Source organism: Spodoptera frugiperda, chromosome 29 (assembly GCF_023101765.2).
Source record: "Spodoptera frugiperda isolate SF20-4 chromosome 29, AGI-APGP_CSIRO_Sfru_2.0, whole genome shotgun sequence".
In the NCBI taxonomy this organism is placed as follows: domain Eukaryota; kingdom Metazoa; phylum Arthropoda; class Insecta; order Lepidoptera; family Noctuidae; genus Spodoptera; species Spodoptera frugiperda.
Window position 1 is genome coordinate 2,974,008 of NC_064240.1, and position 20,193 is coordinate 2,994,200.

The window sequence follows — 20,193 nt, forward strand, 5'->3', positions numbered from 1 at the left end:
ATTGGTTTTAAATAATAATGAATAGAAATAACAAGTATTAATACATAAAGAAGTAAAGAAATATTTACTTCATTGTGTTATCATTTCAATCTTCAAAAAAGTAACTAAGTTAAAATGAGAAATAAGTCAATTTTTAAGTGGCAATTATACGTATATTTGATTTTGTTTTTGACATGGTATTCTCAATTTTGACAGCTGACCCCATCCATCAAAAGCTTTCAAGCTTGTGCAAAAATATTTTTAATTTTTTCGTAATCTATAGTATCTCCTATTAAGTTGTAAGTGTCTGTGTGATAGTATTTTATACAATTCAAGCCATAGTCGTCGTTATTTCGTACTGAAAGCGAGTGTAAATGTTGAAACTCGATGAATCCTCAATACCTTGTGATTTTTATTGTGTTCTATTTCTATAAGATTCTGCAGTATCAATAAACATGAGTAACTTATCTTACTTCCAGATGCTATACGCGTAACATAACGGAGTGAGCGAGTGTTGTTGGTGTGTGGTGTGAGATGGTTTCGTGTTGAAATTAGTCGGGTCATTACGATAGCAATATGGGGTCCATGCGACCGACAGGAAGGTTCCTATCGTTCGCGAACAACATCCAACGAACACAGAAACAAGCTGGTAAGTGAACAACAGAAACTTGTCAATAAACTTGAACACATACCTATGTTATGAATCATAGTTGTACATGTCCTTGTTTGTTTTCGCACATGCTAATACATATTAACTGTGTCAAATTGTGACATTAATTTTCGTAATTAAGATTAATAATATTTCTGTTGTGAAAATATGTTCTTATTACACTTTGTGGTTTATTATATTAACCATTTACATTGTTATGAAAGACAAAAGTAAAATAATTAAATTACATAATATAAATCATTCTAAAAATATCAAATCATACTTAAATAAAGACTTTCTTAAAAATGTTTATTTATTTCTAGTGCCAAGTGGATTTCCACAAAGTCTGTCAGGCAGTGAGACGGATGTGTCAACGTCAAATGAGAATTTATCTCGAGAGGAGCGCTATGTTGTGCGACATACAGCCAGGGTAGAGCCTCAGGGACAGGAGAACCAGACTCAACCAAATAACAATAACAGGAATTCTCTCAAGGTGATATGCTTAAATTATTAATTAGAATTAAATAATTTATTAATGATTCTCATTATTATGTCATTTCAATGTATCCTAGAGCTTAGGTCTCCCCCAACTACGTATCTTGTTTTATTTTGTGTGATTTTTGAATTTATTAACAAATTCAACATCATTTATGATTTACCTATTAATATTTTATCTCTATTTCAGGACAATGTGCCAGGTAGTAACCGTAACTCCCTAAAGGATTCAGTGGGTGGTGGCAACAGCAATAGAAGTTCACTTGATGTGTCCTCCTCTTCATACAATACTCTCATCATACACAATCAGGATGACTCTTGGCCACCTAGACCCACTCCTATCAGGTGAGAATGTTCATTCTGCTTAAGATCACCTCTTGCTAGGTGTTACACCTTCAAATTATCATATAAAAATCAATATATGAAATTGACACCACATACTTTATTGGAATTTTGGTTTTTGTTCTAATATTTGTTAATGTTTTCTTATGTATTTAGAACCTTCTCCTAACAATAAAGTCGTATTTTATTTGTAAAAGGAATTCTATATGTTCTAAAAATACAATTTCTTGAACAGGGAACATGAGAGGACAAGTAGTGAAGTGAAACACCCCACCACCCAGTCTTCACCATACCACACACTGAAGAAGAATGAAGGTGTGAAGAAACCTAGTGGGATACCTGTACCCAAGCTGCATAAAGAACAGAATGTCACCACCACAGCTAACTACATTGATATTGGAGGCCAGAGGATTTATACTAGCCCACCTGACCATGGTGTTCAGGTACAAAAATTTTCTTCTTTCCTTGACCACAGTTATGTGGTAAGGTAACTTTAAAATGATGATTTTGACTATGATGCTTTTGACATATAAAAGTGCTCTCTCGTGTTCATTGTTTCATTGATGAAGAGATTAGGTTTGACCAGCCCAACTTACACATAACATTTCTATTTGCACAGGAGATAACAGAGATACCGGATGATTTCCTCAATCAGTCTTCAGTACTGAAGCACTTGGCGAAGGAAGTGGCCCAGTCTCCAACCCCGCGCGGCCCCACTCCCCCCGCCTCGCCCCGCGCCCCCGCGCCCCCTCGAGACGACTCAAGGAAAGCTAAAGGGAAATGCTCAAAGGCTAAGCTTAGTAAAGAGAAATTGAATCTATCGAGGTCACAGCCTGATCTTACAAGGTAAGATTTAAGCTTCGAGCTAAAAATATAACATAGTCATTGTTCGGAGTAGTAACGGAATCATAGCGCGATAAAAAAAGTATTAAAAATATTATTAATTATTCGAGTTGTCATGGCGCTCGATAGATGGGGCTAAAATCGAAAGAGATCGCGCTATGGTTTCGTTACCTCAATTTAGTTAGGTCCGGCGTCAATCTGACGTCCGGTGAGTACAAGTAACGCCCCTAGCGGGAAAAAGTGTAATAATAAAAGTGAGTGCAATAACAGTTGGTGTTTGTGTTTGTGAAGTATATACAGCAGGACCTCTTTAATCCGAACTCTGAAAATTTAGCCCCCGTTCGGATTGGTGGAGCGTTCGGATTATAGGGATATAGATGATAAGGGTATTTTTTGCGAATAAAACTACATAATAGGTACATACATAATACAATATTTGTATTAATCTATAAACGTTACATATTTTATTCAACATTTTTGAAGAAATCCAGTATTTTGACGTTCGGAAAGTAACTGGCGGGCGAGAGCGAGACAGCGCGGACTCGGGTCGGGGGTTCGGATTACAGAGGTGTTCGGACTAGAGGGGGTTCGGATTAAAGAGGTCCTGCTGTATATCCCTCTGAAGCCGACCGTCTGAGTTCTGTTCAGTCATAAATCAACGATGAGGATTTAAGTTCAAGTAAATTGCTTGCAGAAATAAATATTCGATAGCGTCTAAAAATAACGGCACTCACTTTTTTAATTTTAAGCTTAGTTATAGTGTATTTTTAGTTTGTTTTGAGAGAAATAATGAGTATGATATTTGACGCCAAGAAATTATGACATCACATTAATCACTGACTGGTTGTCATCATCCCTATTTAATGTTTCTGTTTGTGTGTAGTGTGGGCGTCCGTGCAGTGCCGGGGGGGTCGGAGTCGAGTGGCTGGTGCAGCGGCGGGGAGGGGGAGCTGGAGGAGCCGGACGACGCATTCACCGCGGTACTCGACGCCCTGGCCGCTGAGAACCATCAGCTCAAGAGACAACTCGCTGATGCCTGCGAGAGGGTCGCCAAAACTAATAAGGTGAGTTTCTAATAACTCTTATACCGTAAAATGGGGTGAATAGGGATCGAGAGGTGAATAGGGACAGAAGAGGGGTGAAGACTATGAAAAATTTCCCTATACCTATTCACCCCTCTTCTGTCTCTATTCACCTCTCGATCCCTATTCACCCCATTTTACTGTACTGTAGCTTCTGACTTGTATTAATTTATATTAGTATGTATTATCCATAGTTTTGAGTGTGTTGCTCAACAACCACGGATCCCTGTATCATTCAGACAAACAGATGATAAATTCAAATGTATGATTTTGTGTAATAGCCATGTTTCCTACTAGTCAAATTCAATACTTTTTTCGAAACGTCAAAAACGATATTTTCTATGAACATTGTATGAAATACTCTATTATGACGTCATAAGTTTTTGACGTCAAATAGCAGACTTATTTCTTGAAATTTAGCTTGAAAATATCGAAAATTAAGTAGTTCATCAAATGTATGAATGAGAGTGTGATTATTTTTGATTATTTTATTGTATTGAAAAGTTGTAATCATTTATTTTTGATCCAGTCATCATCCCTATTCATTGCTTTGTAGCTGGAAGAAGAAGTAGAAAAAGTCCGCACAGCACACGAAGAGCTGGTGGGTTCGTGCGAGCGTCGCGAGCGGTTGGAGAGGGCGGCCAGGGTCCGGCTGCAGGCAGACTGTCGCCGCCTGCACGACCTCAACCGTGCGCTCAAACAACAGGTAAACTTTTAAACCAGGTACTAACTTTTCAACAGACATTCTGTATTTAAAACTTAGGTAATTTTGTTAAAAGATGTTGCCTCTCTTGTGTTTTCTATTGCGCCCTAGGTGTGTTTACAATACAAAGTTCATTTACACGTCACACCTAGAACAACAATTTATAAATCACAAAAAGAGTTGTTCCGTGTGAGAATTGAAGCCACGACACGATGCATAGAGGATGGTTGCCCAGTTTCTATGACAAGTGCTTACGCACACGACAACGTAAGCTAGAAATAGCGCAAAGGTTGCGCATTATAAACCAAAGCTTGTCCAAAATTATTTCGTTTATGTAATTGAAAGGTTTAACATTTTTTTTATTTATTGATGATATATTGTATTTCAGGTGGAGCTATTATCACAAGGGGTTCGAAATGAAAACGACAGCAATGCTGAGGCGCTGCGCAAGGAGTTGCAGAACAGAGAGATGCTTATCGCGCAACTCATTACACAGAGTAAGAACATACACCAATCATTACAAAATTATTTGACAAAAGTTTTCTAAAGACACTCTATTTTTAACCGACTTCAAAAAAAGGAGGAGGTTCTCAATTCGACCGTATTTTTTTTTTTTTTTTTTATGTATGTTAATCGATATCTCCGGCAGTTATAGTCCGATTTGAGAAATTCTTTTTGTGTTTGAAAGAGTACGATGGCAGTGTGGTTCCATATAATTGTTTTTAAAGTCTGACCATAAATGTGGAAGATAATCCAGGGAACTCCTTAAAAATGAGCAGAATGAGCTCTGCGTTTACGTTGAAGTGATGCATACTAGCTTATCTTTCTCAGTAGCCATAAAATTCAGGACAGATAGTAGCATATTTGGTATAGAATGATGGGTAGCTTGATGTGCTGTCTGAGTTACATGACTGTATACCTATGTGGGTATCTAATCTGTTTGTGTCTTTGACAACTGACTATGTATGTAGCTTATGAACAGGTTACTGTTAGCTGTCGGTTCAGCAGATCATAAGTAAGGGTATCAGGTTAATATACATTTGAAAATAATGTAATTATGCGTCAATATGGATAGACATACATACATACATACATACATAACCTCACGCCTGTCTCCCATGGGGGTAGGCAGAGACAATGGAACGCCAATTGCCACGGTTCTTACACACTTCTTTCGCTTCATTAACAGTCATCAGTCTTTTCATGCATGCTCGTCGGTTAAAGATAGATAGATATAATATGGATAGATATAAATATTATTCATTTAAACGGCGCTGTCTCATATGAGCAGCGCGTTTAATAGGTCGACCCATACTCAAATAAGTTATTCACTAAAAATCAAGAAATAAAAAACAATTTTAACAAAAAAAAAACCGACTTCAAAAAATAAATATTCCAAAACAAATTAATATGCACTAAAAAGTAAAAGAAATAATTGCGTATTTTTCAACAACTTAATAGATCAACTAACTTTACTAAATCATCATACACATTATAATGTAAGTAGGTACAATTATTGTTATTTTTGGAGTCGGTGTCAGCCTGGGAAACGCCAACACCGAGCACGGCACGGGCGGAGTGGTGGTTAAGTACCTACTTACAACTGGTGTAAAACTGTAATGATTTGTTGTGATAATAGGTAAATAACAAACCTATCTTAGTTGGCTGACACCGACTCCAGAAGTAACAATAATTGTACCTACTTACATTATAATGTGTGTGATGAGTTAGTAAAGTTAGTTGATCTATTAAGTTATTGAAAAATACGCAATTATTTCTTTTACTTTTTAGTGCATATTAATTTGTTTTGGAATATTTATTTTTTGAAGTCGGTTTTTTTGTTAAAATTGTTTTTTATTAATGAAACCTGTTCCTTCCTTAGTCAAAAATGATTTTGACGCATTTACAATTTATAGTTTTTCTCCATTAAATCATTTTATTGTCTTAAAATGCATACCAATCCATTTCTTGAACTCAGGTCTGCCTTAATTTATCCATAGTTAGGCACTTTTGAAACGTCGAAATAGAATTGGTAGCCTATCAGTAAAGCTAAATACTTGCTCCAAAACCTATGTTCTTAATTCTTATGTTATATTCTAATAAGTAGTTTTACGTCGTCACAGACAAGGAGCTGGCGTGTGCCAAAGAGAGACAGGAGATAGAGATGGCGGCGCAGCGCGCCACGCTGCAGGAGCAACGCACGCACATCGACATACTCGACACCGCGCTCACTAACGCACAGGCCAACGTCGTCCGCCTCGAGGAAGAGGTAACAACATAATAATTATATCAATAGCCAGAAGTTAATTCAGTTTAACGGCTTACTCACTGTTTCGAGATAACTCGACTAGTTTCCAACAACACTCAGGGCTCATATTCAAGAGCAGAGAGAGACATGACGTGGCGAACGTTGCGCATCTCTCACGGCGATAAACATCCGCTATTGAATAAAGACCTCGCCCTTCGCATATTGTAAACTAACTCTTATTGACTTTTTAAAACATTGAATTCAATACTCTTGGTCAATGTCATTCGTCACCTCTCTCGTTGGCAGTGTCGACACGCGAGTGGTTACGTGGAGCGAGTGATGGGATTACAACGCGCCCTGGCCTCGCTGCAGCAGGCGTCCGACCGCCGCGAGCATACCGAGAGGAAGCTACGCGCACAGCTAGAGAAGGAGCTACAGACTCTCAGGTACACTGCAGGGCCTTAAATAGCTTATACCGAAAATGAATGCCGGAATCGTGTCATTTGACGTTCTATTCTCTCTGCCTACTCCCGTGGTACACAACTGTGACCTTACGTTGTGTATCTTAATATGATGGTATGTGAATGTTTCCAGGAAGCGCGAGTGCAACTGCGGCGGTAGCGGCGGCGGCGCGGGCGGCGGCGAGGCGGAGCTGCGGCGGCAGCTGCGGGAGCGGGACGAGCGGCTGCTGGCGCTGGAGGGGGAGTGCGCCAAGTGGGAGCAGCGCTACCTGGAGGAGGCCGCGCTGCGGCAGGCCGCCGTCTCCGCCGCGTCCATACCCAAGTGCGTACATACACTACACTACACTACACATACACTACATACAGCGCTACCTGGAGGAGGCCGCGCTGCGACAGGCCGCCGTCTCCGCCGCGTCCATACCCAAGTGCGTACATACACTACACTACACTACACATACACTACATACAGCGCTACCTGGAGGAGGCCGCGCTGCGACAGGCCGCCGTCTCCGCCGCGTCCATACCCAAGTGCGTACATACACTACACTACACTACACATACACTACATACAGCGCTACCTGGAGGAGGCCGCGCTGCGACAGGCCGCCGTCTCCGCCGCGTCCATACCCAAGTGCGTACATACACTACACTACACTACACATACACTACATACAGCGCTACCTGGAGGAGGCCGCGCTGCGACAGGCCGCCGTCTCCGCCGCGTCCATACCCAAGTGCGTACATACACTACACTACACTACACATACACTACATACAGCGCTACCTGGAGGAGGCCGCGCTGCGACAGGCCGCCGTCTCCGCCGCGTCCATACCCAAGTGCGTACATACACTACACTACACTACACATACACTACATACAGCGCTACCTGGAGGAGGCCGCGCTGCGACAGGCCGCCGTCTCCGCCGCGTCCATACCCAAGTGCGTACATACACTACACTACACTACACATACACTACATACAGCGCTACCTGGAGGAGGCCGCGCTGCGGCAGGCCGCCGTCTCCGCCGCATCCATACCCAAGTGCGTACATACACTACACTACACTACACATACACTACATACAGCGCTACCTGGAGGAGGCCGCGCTGCGACAGGCCGCCGTCTCCGCCGCGTCCATACCCAAGTGCGTACATACACTACACTACACTACACATACACTACATACAGCGCTACCTGGAGGAGGCCGCGCTGCGACAGGCCGCCGTCTCCGCCGCGTCCATACCCAAGTGCGTACATACACTACACTACACTACACATACACTACATACAGCGCTACCTGGAGGAGGCCGCGCTGCGGCAGGCCGCCGTCTCCGCCGCGTCCATACCCAAGTGCGTACATACACTACACTACACTACACATACACTACATACAGCGCTACCTGGAGGAGGCCGCGCTGCGGCAGGCCGCCGTCTCCGCCGCGTCCATACCCAAGTGCGTACATACACTACACTACACTACACATACACTACATACAGCGCTACCTGGAGGAGGCCGCGCTGCGGCAGGCCGCCGTCTCCGCCGCGTCCATACCCAAGTGCGTACATACACTACACTACACTACACATACACTACATACAGCGCTACCTGGAGGAGGCCGCGCTGCGGCAGGCCGCCGTCTCCGCCGCGTCCATACCCAAGTGCGTACATACACTACACTACACTACACATACACTACATACAGCGCTACCTGGAGGAGGCCGCGCTGCGGCAGGCCGCCGTCTCCGCCGCGTCCATACCCAAGTGCGTACATACACTACACTACACTACACATACACTACATACAGCGCTACCTGGAGGAGGCCGCGCTGCGGCAGGCCGCCGTCTCCGCCGCGTCCATACCCAAGTGCGTACATACACTACACTACACTACACATACACTACATACAGCGCTACCTGGAGGAGGCCGCGCTGCGGCAGGCCGCCGTCTCCGCCGCGTCCATACCCAAGTGCGTACATACACTACACTACACTACACATACACTACATACAGCGCTACCTGGAGGAGGCCGCGCTGCGGCAGGCCGCCGTCTCCGCCGCGTCCATACCCAAGTGCGTACATACACTACACTACACTACACATACACTACATACAGCGCTACCTGGAGGAGGCCGCGCTGCGGCAGGCCGCCGTCTCCGCCGCGTCCATACCCAAGTGCGTACATACACTACACTACACTACACTACACATACACTACATACAGCGCTACCTGGAGGAGGCCGCGCTGCGGCAGGCCGCCGTCTCCGCCGCGTCCATACCCAAGTGCGTACATACACTACACTACACTACACTACACTACACTACACATACACTACATACAAGTTTAGACAACGATAAATCAACTTTTAACTTTACCGACCTACTTCTCTTTTAATTGGCTTTGCTTCGGTATACACTGAACTGAACCCCATTATGAACGATACGAATATTTTGACGGTGGCTCCACAAGTGAGAGAATCGCGAAGAATCGCTTTTTAATGTTACTCGTCGCATCGCCGTGGATCAATCACTTGTAGAGATGACTTTGTAGTTCTTCGATCTTCTAGATTCAGAACCCGTTATACCTTCTTTGGAACTTTCCCCTGAAATAAGATTATTTATTACCGTAATATTTTGTTTCCTACCATACTGATATTTAAATATCATACTAAACACTACCAGAAGTTCCATTGTAACTCAAAGCAGTTCCGTTTTCAGGGATGCCAAGATCGCGGCGTTGGAGAAGACGTCGGCGGAGTCCGAGCGGCTGATGGCGGAGGCTCGCAACGAGAAGATACGACACATGGACGAACTACACTCCGCACAGAAGAAACTTGCCGATCTAGAGGGCAGGTGAGAATACACTCTTTGTTTAGTTACCTTTTTTGAGGAGCTAATTTGATAATAATCAAATTAGCATCCCGCCTTGGGTGGGGCGGGAGGGAGTGTAAGTCAGTAAGAAGCGTTCCTACTCCTACTTCGAGCCGGAGCCCCGGTATCCCGCAAAATTGCCTGCAGCCTGCAGTTGTTTATTGACCTTCACACTAGACTGTCATATTAAACAAAAGCTACATACCTCATATAAGAGAAATAAAAAAATCATTGGTTGGCTATTACTATACCCGTATCAATTTAGTTTTTTTGTTTTTCAGGGTGAAGGAGCTCGAATCTAAAGTGGCGGAACGTGACGCGATGATCAAAGTCCTGCAGAAGCACACTAGCGCCGCTTACGACAGTGGCGCCTCGCTGCGGAATAACTCTAGTCGCGAGGAACTCGGTAAGGATAGGAAGTTACACGTATGAGGCCCGTTGTTAACTTGAAACTTGTAGAGCTTTCCTCTATTTTACGTAAGTAAATCGTTATTTTCAATTAAGACCAAAAATTATTTAATAATTTTAATCCAATATCTCTGGATCTATGTAACTTTGTGACAGAAATTCAACAAATCTTATATCGTTAATCGATATCAATCTAAAGATTTTCGAGAGGTTATGTGATTTTAAAGAATATGTCTTGTGTTATTAGTGGGCCTGTCGTCGGGCGCGTCGTTCTCCAGCGCGGAGGGAGTGGGCGGCGGCAGCGTATCGGGCCGGTACCGACATCTAGCGCGCAGGAACTACTCGCCGCACAACGACAACTCTAGCGGTAATTATTGCTTTTATTAAGTTATTGAAGTGATAAACGATAAAGAATTCATGTTTCAACTTTCTTACCGTCTTAATCTATCTCATAACTTAAAGTAGCGTATAAAGGAAGCATCTTAACTAACCCTCTTTTACTTACTTGTCACTTACAGGTTGATGATGTTCAAAATGTTGTTATATATCTTCTATCTTAGTTTAGGGGTTCTTTCGCAGTAGAAAAAAATCTAAGAAAGGTTGGTGAAGACGTGTATTAGATTTTTAAGATTCAGTGAAAAGTTTGTGTTGCAAGCTGTATAATAATTAATATTTATTCGGTGTGTCAGGTTGCGGGTTCGACAGTACGTCCCTGCGGCTGGACGAGCAGCTGGCGGCGCTGGAGTCCCGGCTGGAGCGGCCGCCCGTGCCCGCCGTGAGTTACCTGCCCGACCGACCCGACCGACCCGACAGACCCGACCGACCCGACCCCCGCGCGCATGCCTGTCGCGACTACTACTGATACACCACTATCCGACCATCTGATACGCCACAATACGACCATTAACCTTTCAAACTTTGACGAAAAGAAAACATAAAATCACGGTCAAGCGTTTACTCTGTCTTTTTCACGGTTAAAATGAGTAAGAACTTGTTTATAAATACGACCAATGGGAGTTGCACACGCGGTTCCGATGATATTTCAATGACTTTCTATTATAAAAGTGAGTACCGTGGATGTTTGAAAGGTTAACAAAACACACTCATTCCTCTTCAGTCTTCTGTATTGTTACCACAAAATAAGCAAAAATTACAATTAATTATGCTAGTGGTACGAAAAGTTTTATGATTTATATATAAAAAAAAACAGCTGTCAAAATTCTTTATTTGAAATTATTTTCAAGTTAAAAGTAAACATAAAAAAGGATTCTGAAACGACATTGATCGAAAATAATATCGAAATAAAACTCGATCGACACCGTTCTCTCGAACTCAGCTTTTTAGCTATAAAAGCATTATCTATTCCGACTAATACATATGTACATTCCTGAACTGGAAACGATTCCGCTTACTCACACAAACATTCCGGCTATGTACAAATATACGAACAACGCTTCGTTTGTGTGTTCTGTGTGATTTCAAGTGTTTCTATCTAACCCTAACATTATCAAAGACTGTAGAATTGAACTTAAACGTGCCTTTAACTGTGTCTCGATAACCGTGTGTTAGTGTCCGAATACTCAAACGCTAGTCAATTTTTAGACGCTCTCAACACTAGTTCTGTCCCTATCGATTCCTTATAAAATGATAGAGATAGCACGATATTTAAGTACCACTTAAAATTGAGTAGCTTTTCAGTATTCGGGCGTTAGTGTCACATATGGTCAGTCTCAATAACCTGTATAAAACTAATGTCTACATATGTGAGTTCGTTTTACGTTAACGTAATCGACCCGTATGTGACGTTCGGCGTTCTGATTGGCCAGCTTCAAGTTAACCAGCCAATCAGAGAGCTAAACGCGATAACGTTTCGATGGCGTTAACGTAAAAATTACTCGCACTCAGCACTTTGTAGCAAAAAGTATGGACAGGTTACAATGATAGGTTATTGAGGCTCGCCGATAGTTGATAAGAATCTCTCCTATTTACAACTGTTACTTACACTCCACTAGTTTCATTCGAAGTAGATTATAAGGATATTTGTATAAAAAAATGTGAAATTATATCATTGTTGTAAGATTATTGCCACATACAAGAAGTATTGATAAAATAAAAAAAATATACTATATTCAAAAATAAGTAATTTTGTGTACTGAAGAATTAGTACTTTCCTTAGTCAAAAATGTTTTATTATTTCTTATATTAAATTTGACTAGTTACAAAGTACACATCTAAAAAGTATCAGTTCCTGGGGGGTTATTTATGAATAAATTCTTTAGGCTAGTATTTATAAAAGAAAACTGAACATTACTGTTTTTATAACCTCTCAGTTTTCGATTCAAAAGTATTTCTTTAAATAACATTCATTGCTATATATTTCTGAATTATTTATTAATTGCACTATGCAATATAAAAACAATCAACTGCCTCTGATGAGTGCAGAATATAAAAAAGTAAATTAAAAGTTTTTAGCATCTGTTACAAAATTAAATGTGACATTAATGCTTATTACTTCTTTTATATTATACCTAGAAATAAAGCAGAGGCATCGGTCACAAAAATATGCCAAAGTTAGTACCTACGTCAAAATTTTTCGGCCCATTTATAAAATGTACTCCTTAAAATGGTTATAGATGTAAGAATTTATTATTATTTTGTATTTATTTTTGATTAAATCGTAGTATGAGTTAGGTAGATATTTGATATTATGTCTTACTTTATTAAATTATAGGTTATCGGCTTTTATTTTGTTCCTGTAATTAAACAAAAGAAGCTTTTTGTATCTTTATTTATAAGTTATAGTCTCATTAGGTTTTAAGTTAGTTTTCGAATGTGCGTGGTTGCTGAAAGATAAGACCTAACATCATTTTACTTATGTAAAGCCTTGTTTAGGTAAATCTGAAGTTCTGAAGGCGTTTATTATATAGTATGAGTTTATTTTAAGTTTAACGAGATCAGACGTGGTTACGTCTTCGCCTTCTACCCTGAAAGAACGTCTACAGAGCGTAGTAGTTTGCTTTATGTTTAAAGTAATTGAAACAAGAGCGTGCGTGGCGCTCTTCATTGGTTGGTTTATTCGAGCCGGCCAATTAGGGCGCCGAACGTGTTCTCGTTTCGATTCGTTCATTGGATCATTGCAATCAGTATTCTTACGTACTATCGGTGCTGATTGGACTGCTCCAATGAACTAACCAATCAGAGGGCTAAACACGGTAACGTCACGACCTTGTTAAACGTAAAACCAACTCGTACTAGACTTCAAGTGAACCAGCGCAGATCTAGATATTATAATTATGTCTTAATTGTAAATCTCATTTGTTTAGTTATTGAATACATAATTTAAACGAAAGGTGCTTGTATATGAACGTAGAATATAAGGATCGAGCCATTTGATAGTGAAGTTGTATGTTAAAAGCCAAACTACTCGATTACAATAAATCATTTTGTATGAACTGATTTGACTGTTATTATTAAAAATAATATTGACAAAATTATACCACTAATGTTTAATAAGTAAATTAAGCTCTAACCGCCGTACTCAGAGTCATTTAATGGTTACTTAACCCAGTCCTTAGCAATTGTTTTCGATACAAAATTGTTACTAAGGAATAGATTAAATAATCATTCTATGTCTCTGCGTGCGGCAGTAAATATATGTTTTTCAGAGATTATATAAAAGTATTGTACTATTATAGTTTATTCCCGTAAAACAGTGGCCTTATGACGATGATAAAATGTCTGGCTTTAGATTATAAGCACTAAGGAATTGTATACAGATATATTTTTGTAAGATGTATTCAATGTAACATTAATCATATTTTTAGAAGCATGTTTTAGAATAAACATCATGTTTTGTTTGTTGTGGTTTTACTGGGTGTTCCTAACATAGCGGCTTGGCTGTTTTACATTGAGATAAGTAAACATTATTTAGCATATTTCTCACTTGTATGAAGAATGGAGTGAAAGTGACTGAGGGTCTAGTGCGAGCTTGTTTTACGATAACGCGATCGATACGTTTATGACGTTCGGCGCTGTGATTGGCCAGCTCTAATTAATCAACCAATCACAGGCCTAAATGCGTTACCTTTAAAAAACTCGCTCTAGGCCCTCTGATAAGTTGCTAAACAATGTCTATTTGTCTCGACCCGTTTGCCTCAAAAGGCGATGAACAAATAAACAATTTGCCTCCTCGTATTAACATTAATGTATTCGCTTTTGTTTTGGGAGTGTTGCAGTGATAGCCTACTGACACTGTTGTTATAACAAGACTACTCTAAATAGGCCACTTTCAGTATCACGCAATATCTTGTTGTACCTACTTTCACTCATTTTTATCAAGCGTTGTTTGACCGATAACTTTGGGTCACATCCCTAGTTCTTTACATTGTCGCAGATCTGAAGACGAAGCTTCAATTATTACATTTCTCTATAAAAATATCTTTTGACTTTATATGAAGTCGGATCAATTCATTTTCCCATTTGTATTTATCTTATTATTCATAAGAAATTAATGAATTAAAGTGGTCCTACTAGAGTGGTCGCGTTATAACTTTCTTCGGGCAGCGCCGCTTCCGTAATGAGGTAAGAATCACTAATTTATTGCTGTATGTATTGTTCTCTTACAAAATACATTAACTATGTATTATCAGTGTTGCTACACCTGAACTCATTTAATTTTAGAACATAAAAAACGTACAAGCTTACCTATTCTAAGATAGGTAAAAAGTTTTAATAAGCGTCTTATAACTGCCCAAAAGGGTGCTTTTCCACCAGAGATGTACTATGCTACGTTGCTATGGATGCGGTTGGCTTCCACCAATCATATTCATTGGTACTCAGCACTGGTAGAAACAGATTTAGCTATGTTTTTATATGGAAAGATGCGTGCTATGGACGGCTTCCCTACTATCGATACATCGTATACTCGAGCTGCGCATCTTCCTCGCACAGCTACATAGCTTAGTATCGGTGGAAACGGTCACATAGTATCACAGCTTCCACATCTCTGGTGGAAAAGCACCGTAATACTCATTATTATAGTGTAGCGTAGTGAGATTTTTGATAGCAAGATAATATTTAGATACGCCCAGATTAGAAATTAGGTCACACATGTGATCGTATCATACGTTGAATGAAGAAGTAGCTCATAGAAATGGAACATCAGGACAAATGGCTTTTTTCTATGCCTCACTTAATTTAAATAGATTTGATTACCAAGACAATTAAGTATATCATTAATTTACACCAAGTCTCAGTAATAGGTGTCAAACTTTGTATACATAAGCGATGAACGGATAGTCTTCATACATCACTTTCATACAAGCGAGATCGAGGTCAAGTACGATCCCATTCTCATTTAATTGATAAAACAAGGGGGCGAGAGTCCGTACCTATCTACTGCGCAGCGAGTAGGTGTATGATGTATCATCATTCATGTTATTCTATATTTCAACAATGGCTTTAAAACTATTAGTGAATTTCTTTAAACTAGGCATTTAACTTTCTAAAGAGTCTTTACTCTTTAATTCTTCGATTATGTAGAGTAATAGTCTTCAATGTCTGCTCTTAGTATTTATTAACTTTATGGGTTTATGTCCTAAATCTTCCTTTATACCTAATTTCTTTTTTGCCTCAACACATTGATACATGTTGGCCTTTATTACAGAGTTATCACATAAATTACATAACCATTCTGTACCTAAAGTAAGATATTTTGAGTCATACTATTTTAATACCATTGAAACATATGTGTTTATTTATTTATTATTAAGAATAATGTAAACATAAACACTAATAATGTAAACATGTACAGCGTGGGTTGTGCTGCTTCCCCGGCCTGGGCACGGTGGGTGCTCGAGGCGGCGGCGGGCGCGGTGAGGAAGCCCTGTTGCTGGAGCGGCAGGGTCGGGCCTCGCAGCAGACGCGCTCGTCCAGTCTGCCACCACCACCGTCCGCACTGCCTCGCCCACCCAGGAAACCGTCCGCAAGGAACACCAGATACGACCGCTTGGAACACAGAGATGCTCGTAAGGTGAGGTCTTCCACATACTATTTTTTTATTCCGTTGAGGTGGATTAATTTACCTGATAGAAAGCAGTTACCGTGTCCATAGTCAATGGATGTAATTTGGTTTCAAGTTTCCATCGACATTGTTATTCGACTTACATTAAAAGGTGATTAGATTACCTTAAAAAAATCACATCTGCTTACCTCCGGGCTCTATACCTTTTAAAATTTGATCTGTGTTATTACCACATATAATTTTCAATATAAAATGAAGGTCAGTTGCAGAAGTCAAGTCATTGATTAATACCGGAATTAATGCAACTGAATATTAGATACAAATATTAAATAGTGGTGCTATAAATGATTATAGTTATTAATAAGAGTACCAAATCAAATAGGAATATTCGTACCATGAACCATTTCGAAATAAAATCTTGACCGTTAACCAAATCGGACACGAGACCTGATTTCCATGAAACCAAATATGTGTCATCGAAAATTCTGAGCAAAGGTATATCGCAGTTTGTAGGTAAGGAAATGTGATTATCCTTATTGTTTTAGGTATGTCCAATAATAAACTTAATTAGAATTTAGTTTTCCCTAAACCTAACATCGTTAATCAGTTTATTTTTGCCTTGTTTAACACATAATTAGAGAGTATTTTGATCCTATTTTCCGTGCAAGCGTATTGTTTAATATTAAATGTTAAAAATAACTTGACCAAACGAGACTCATAATAATTGGACCTTGTTAAGCAGAAAATATCCAGCCAACATTTTATTACTTTTGAGTAAATTAAGTTTAAAGTTAGGCAGATAATAAAACAATGGTAAACTAACTGTTAGGTAACTTTCTGTTTAACAGGGTCCAATTTCAGTGAAGGGTCCACTTAAAGAAAAAATTATCTACCTTCTTCGGAGAGCGGACTTCTTCTAGATATACAAGTTACAAGTGCTTATGTAATTTAGAAGTTTAGTAAAGCAGTTGAGCGCTACGGAAGCTTGTATTTGATGTGTGTTTGTGCGTCTTGGCGTCACCGTTTCGCATGGTCTGTGTACGTTTCGTATGTCTACGCAGATACTGACATTTAAGATTTATAATTATTGTTTAACGGTGTGACGGCTCGTGTCGTTTCGCCAGTTGGCGTCGCGTCCTATTCAGTACGTAGTAGGTAGTCATTAAAGTAGAAACGATGTTTATAGTTTCTAGCCGGGTGATTAGAGAGTGTCTACTGTACATAGTACATAGATACTCTACATACAAACGACAGGTGAACGATAGGTCAATTTCTTCACTCAATTACCTAATGATGATGAATGTCTTCAAATGAACTGCAATTTTAATCCATTAACTACTAATTTGTTGTCGTTCTTCTTTCAATACATTTTAATTTGTCGTCTTGACGTCATCCCGTCTTGTGTGCTCTATTTTTAGTTCAAAATATATACGATTAAGTGCAGGAGCGTAAGCAAACATTATCAGCAATGTTTTTGTAAACAGATCGTTACTTTACAAACTAATTTGTTGCATTTTTTTTTGTAAATATACCTTTTAAAGTTCCAATGTCCCGTTCAAAGCCAAGGCCTTGCTAACTGCTAATATAATAGGGTAGATACATTTTTTGATTCGTTTTATCTAAGTATTGTTAGGTTATACGAGAAAATAAAAAAATACATGTCTAATATTTTTTCGTTACCTGAGGGACTAAACAGATTTTGTAATTTTCATATCCCGTCATCATCCCTATTCTGCCCAATATTACCCTACATCTATATCTATTTATCCTAACCAATTGTACAGTTCTGTCTATCCCTTCGGGGAAAAACATGATTATTTATTGGACGGTGCCTAATAAGTACTTCTATCTAATAATAATTCGCTAAGCCGACTACGTAGATAAATGTCAATGGCCTGTCGGTACGTACGCCAAGGTCGTATTATGGTAACAACATGATTATTTTATTTATACGTTATTTAGCATTTAGCAGTGACTATTGTTTTTATACAGAGATAAAAATATTTGTGTAGTACCTTGTCTACCTACTGAATGTAGAAAATGTTAATAATATAAACATTGGTGTCTATCTATGTAGCTACCTACGTGTTGGTACTTTATGTCGATGCATTTTTTGCGGCCATTATTATGTGTTTGATAAGCTTTATATTGCGAGGATTTGTCAGAAAGGAAACTTAAAAGAAGAACATACGGTCTGGGCCTCAGCTTAGAGCTTAGAGGGCTTACGGACCTTCCATCCAACTAGTAGACTACAACCTGCAGTTTGTTCTCAGTAGACAGTTTGTTCCAGGACTCTGACGGCTCCGGATCTATCGCGTCCAGTGCGTCCCGCAGCTCGCCACTGCCCTACGACACAGTCCGCAAGCTGCCCTCAGTGCCCACATCAGCGTCACTCCCTGCAGCGGAGTCCAGGGAGTCTTTAGTGCGACCTCGCGACTCCAGCCTCCCCTCGCCGTCCAAGTTAGCCGTCTACGCAGCCGCCAGAAGACGATCAGCCGAGTCAGCTAAGGACAACAAACGCACACACCATTACAGAATCCAGTTTTAACGATACTCGGAAATGAAGACTTGGAGACCCATCATTTTCTAATTTAAAAGTGTTCATATTTTAACCGCTGTTACCAGCGGATTGTCATGACAAATCACTGCCAATTATATGGCCATGGTCAAATGAATGTTCTAGACATACGAAGGCATTTTATAAATAAGTACCTGCGCACAATTTTACATGTCCTAAACACACGCTCGCTCATCCGCGAGTCCTGAACTAATACCCTTCTTGGAACCTGATATTGACGTGTTTATTTTCAGTATGAACATTGAAAATAGAAATACCATGTGCTAAACTCATGTTTATGAATTTTACTATAGATATGTACGCGACATACTGAAAAATTAAACGATTATTTTACCTTAAAAAGAAACGTCGAAATCTAAAGAAAATAGATTTTTCATCGTACATTTATAAGGCGTACTATTGTTTTGTATAGTCATGGAATTCTAAATAATTCGACACAGAGTAGAGTAGGCATACCATTGACCTACTGATTTATTTTTACATATTTTAACGGTGAAAATACAATAGTTTTGTTTGACATATGAATTCCATTTTGCCAGCAGGTAGGTACTACAGTAATTTGAATAGTGAGTCATGTATCTATTTTGTTGGTTCTCGGTGTTTGTAGAACTAGAAAGTGTAAAAATTCGTGGCTATTTTTCTTATAAATTGCTTTAAGATAATGTCAAATATCTATTTGAAGATGTCTAAATAAATAATTAATTATTTTACTAAGTGTGGGTTGGTGTTTGGTGTCGTTAGCCCACGCTACGCCCAACTTTTTTAACTAGCCCACGGGCACCGAGAGCCTGGGCTTATAAGTAGGTAATGAACTCAACTACATGTCATTGATGGATTCAACCAGTGTTTCCCAACATTTATTATGCCAGAATATTTATAAGATGCGAAAGAAAAATAAAAATACGATTGCACTATTTAAAAAAGGGGTTATATTCCAACGGTCATAGGTTCTAGAAAAACTTTCAGAATCTAAAGAATATTAGACGAAAAAGTATAAAAATTCGAAAATATATACGCACGAATTATTTTTTATTTATGTATTAAATAATATACGACACAGAGAGATATTACGAAGATTTATGTATGAGTGAATGTAGGGTTTGTTAGTGTTTTTGTTAGTGTAACGATAAAAGGATTTACTAAAATTATTATTAATGGCCACTGTTGACATTATTACGTGGTTGTTTCTGTTTATGTAGGTCTACTTACGTCGTGTTTGCGTGTGTAATTAGGTACTGTTGGATGGTAAAGTGGTAGCTAGTCGCGTTAGAAATTACTCACGTTTTGTATAATAATATGAATCTTGTTTTTATCTGGTCAAAATTATAGCCAGACAGATTCGAGCACAATCAAAGTACAAATAAAAATTTACCTTAATTGTTATGTTATCGGCTTACTCAACAATCGCGCGTGTGCAACATGAATAAGCCTCGCGGCTTGAAACTAGTCGAGTTCCTCCACGGTTACGTGAGTAAGCCAATAACATAATAATTATAATGTCCAAGAAAGTT

General features: G+C 39.5%; 1 protein-coding gene and 1 long non-coding RNA gene across 14 annotated transcripts; one reads left to right on the forward strand and one right to left on the reverse strand.

The window, feature by feature from the left end:
• The first annotated feature begins 160 nt into the window (after positions 1 to 160).
• LOC118268122 (angiomotin-like protein 2) lies at positions 161 to 19,671 on the forward strand. 4 transcript variants are annotated; one of them, XM_035582408.2, is made up of 19 exons: positions 161 to 278; positions 459 to 628; positions 952 to 1,121; positions 1,314 to 1,468; positions 1,701 to 1,908; positions 2,085 to 2,311; positions 3,192 to 3,372; positions 3,947 to 4,096; positions 4,482 to 4,590; positions 6,217 to 6,362; positions 6,648 to 6,787; positions 6,936 to 7,124; positions 9,510 to 9,656; positions 9,956 to 10,080; positions 10,330 to 10,449; positions 10,772 to 10,857; positions 14,616 to 14,663; positions 15,895 to 16,113; positions 18,395 to 19,671. In XM_035582408.2, the coding sequence occupies exons 2-19, from the start codon at positions 556 to 558 to the stop codon at positions 18,650 to 18,652; spliced, it is 2,751 nt and encodes a 916-aa protein (XP_035438301.2). In that variant the 5' UTR covers positions 161 to 278; positions 459 to 555; the 3' UTR covers positions 18,653 to 19,671. The 4 variants fall into 4 exon arrangements, with proteins under 4 accessions (XP_035438301.2, XP_035438302.2, XP_050562155.1 ...); XM_035582409.2 differs by having other exon boundaries at positions 9,522 to 9,656; XM_050706198.1 differs by lacking the exon at positions 14,616 to 14,663.
• On the reverse strand, positions 6,933 to 9,120 carry LOC126912711 (uncharacterized). 10 transcript variants are annotated; one of them, XR_007707375.1, is made up of 4 exons: positions 9,034 to 9,118; positions 7,896 to 7,998; positions 7,690 to 7,792; positions 6,933 to 7,071 (listed from the first exon to the last, which is right to left on the reverse strand). It is a non-coding gene; the product is annotated as an uncharacterized LOC126912711 (long non-coding RNA). The 10 variants fall into 10 exon arrangements; XR_007707376.1 differs by lacking the exons at positions 7,690 to 7,792; positions 7,896 to 7,998 and adding exons at positions 8,102 to 8,275; positions 8,369 to 8,476 and having other exon boundaries at positions 7,047 to 7,174; positions 8,987 to 9,120; XR_007707369.1 differs by lacking the exons at positions 7,690 to 7,792; positions 7,896 to 7,998 and adding exons at positions 8,102 to 8,275; positions 8,369 to 8,481 and having other exon boundaries at positions 7,047 to 7,174; positions 8,884 to 9,086.
• Positions 19,672 to 20,193: the final 522 nt, after the last annotated feature.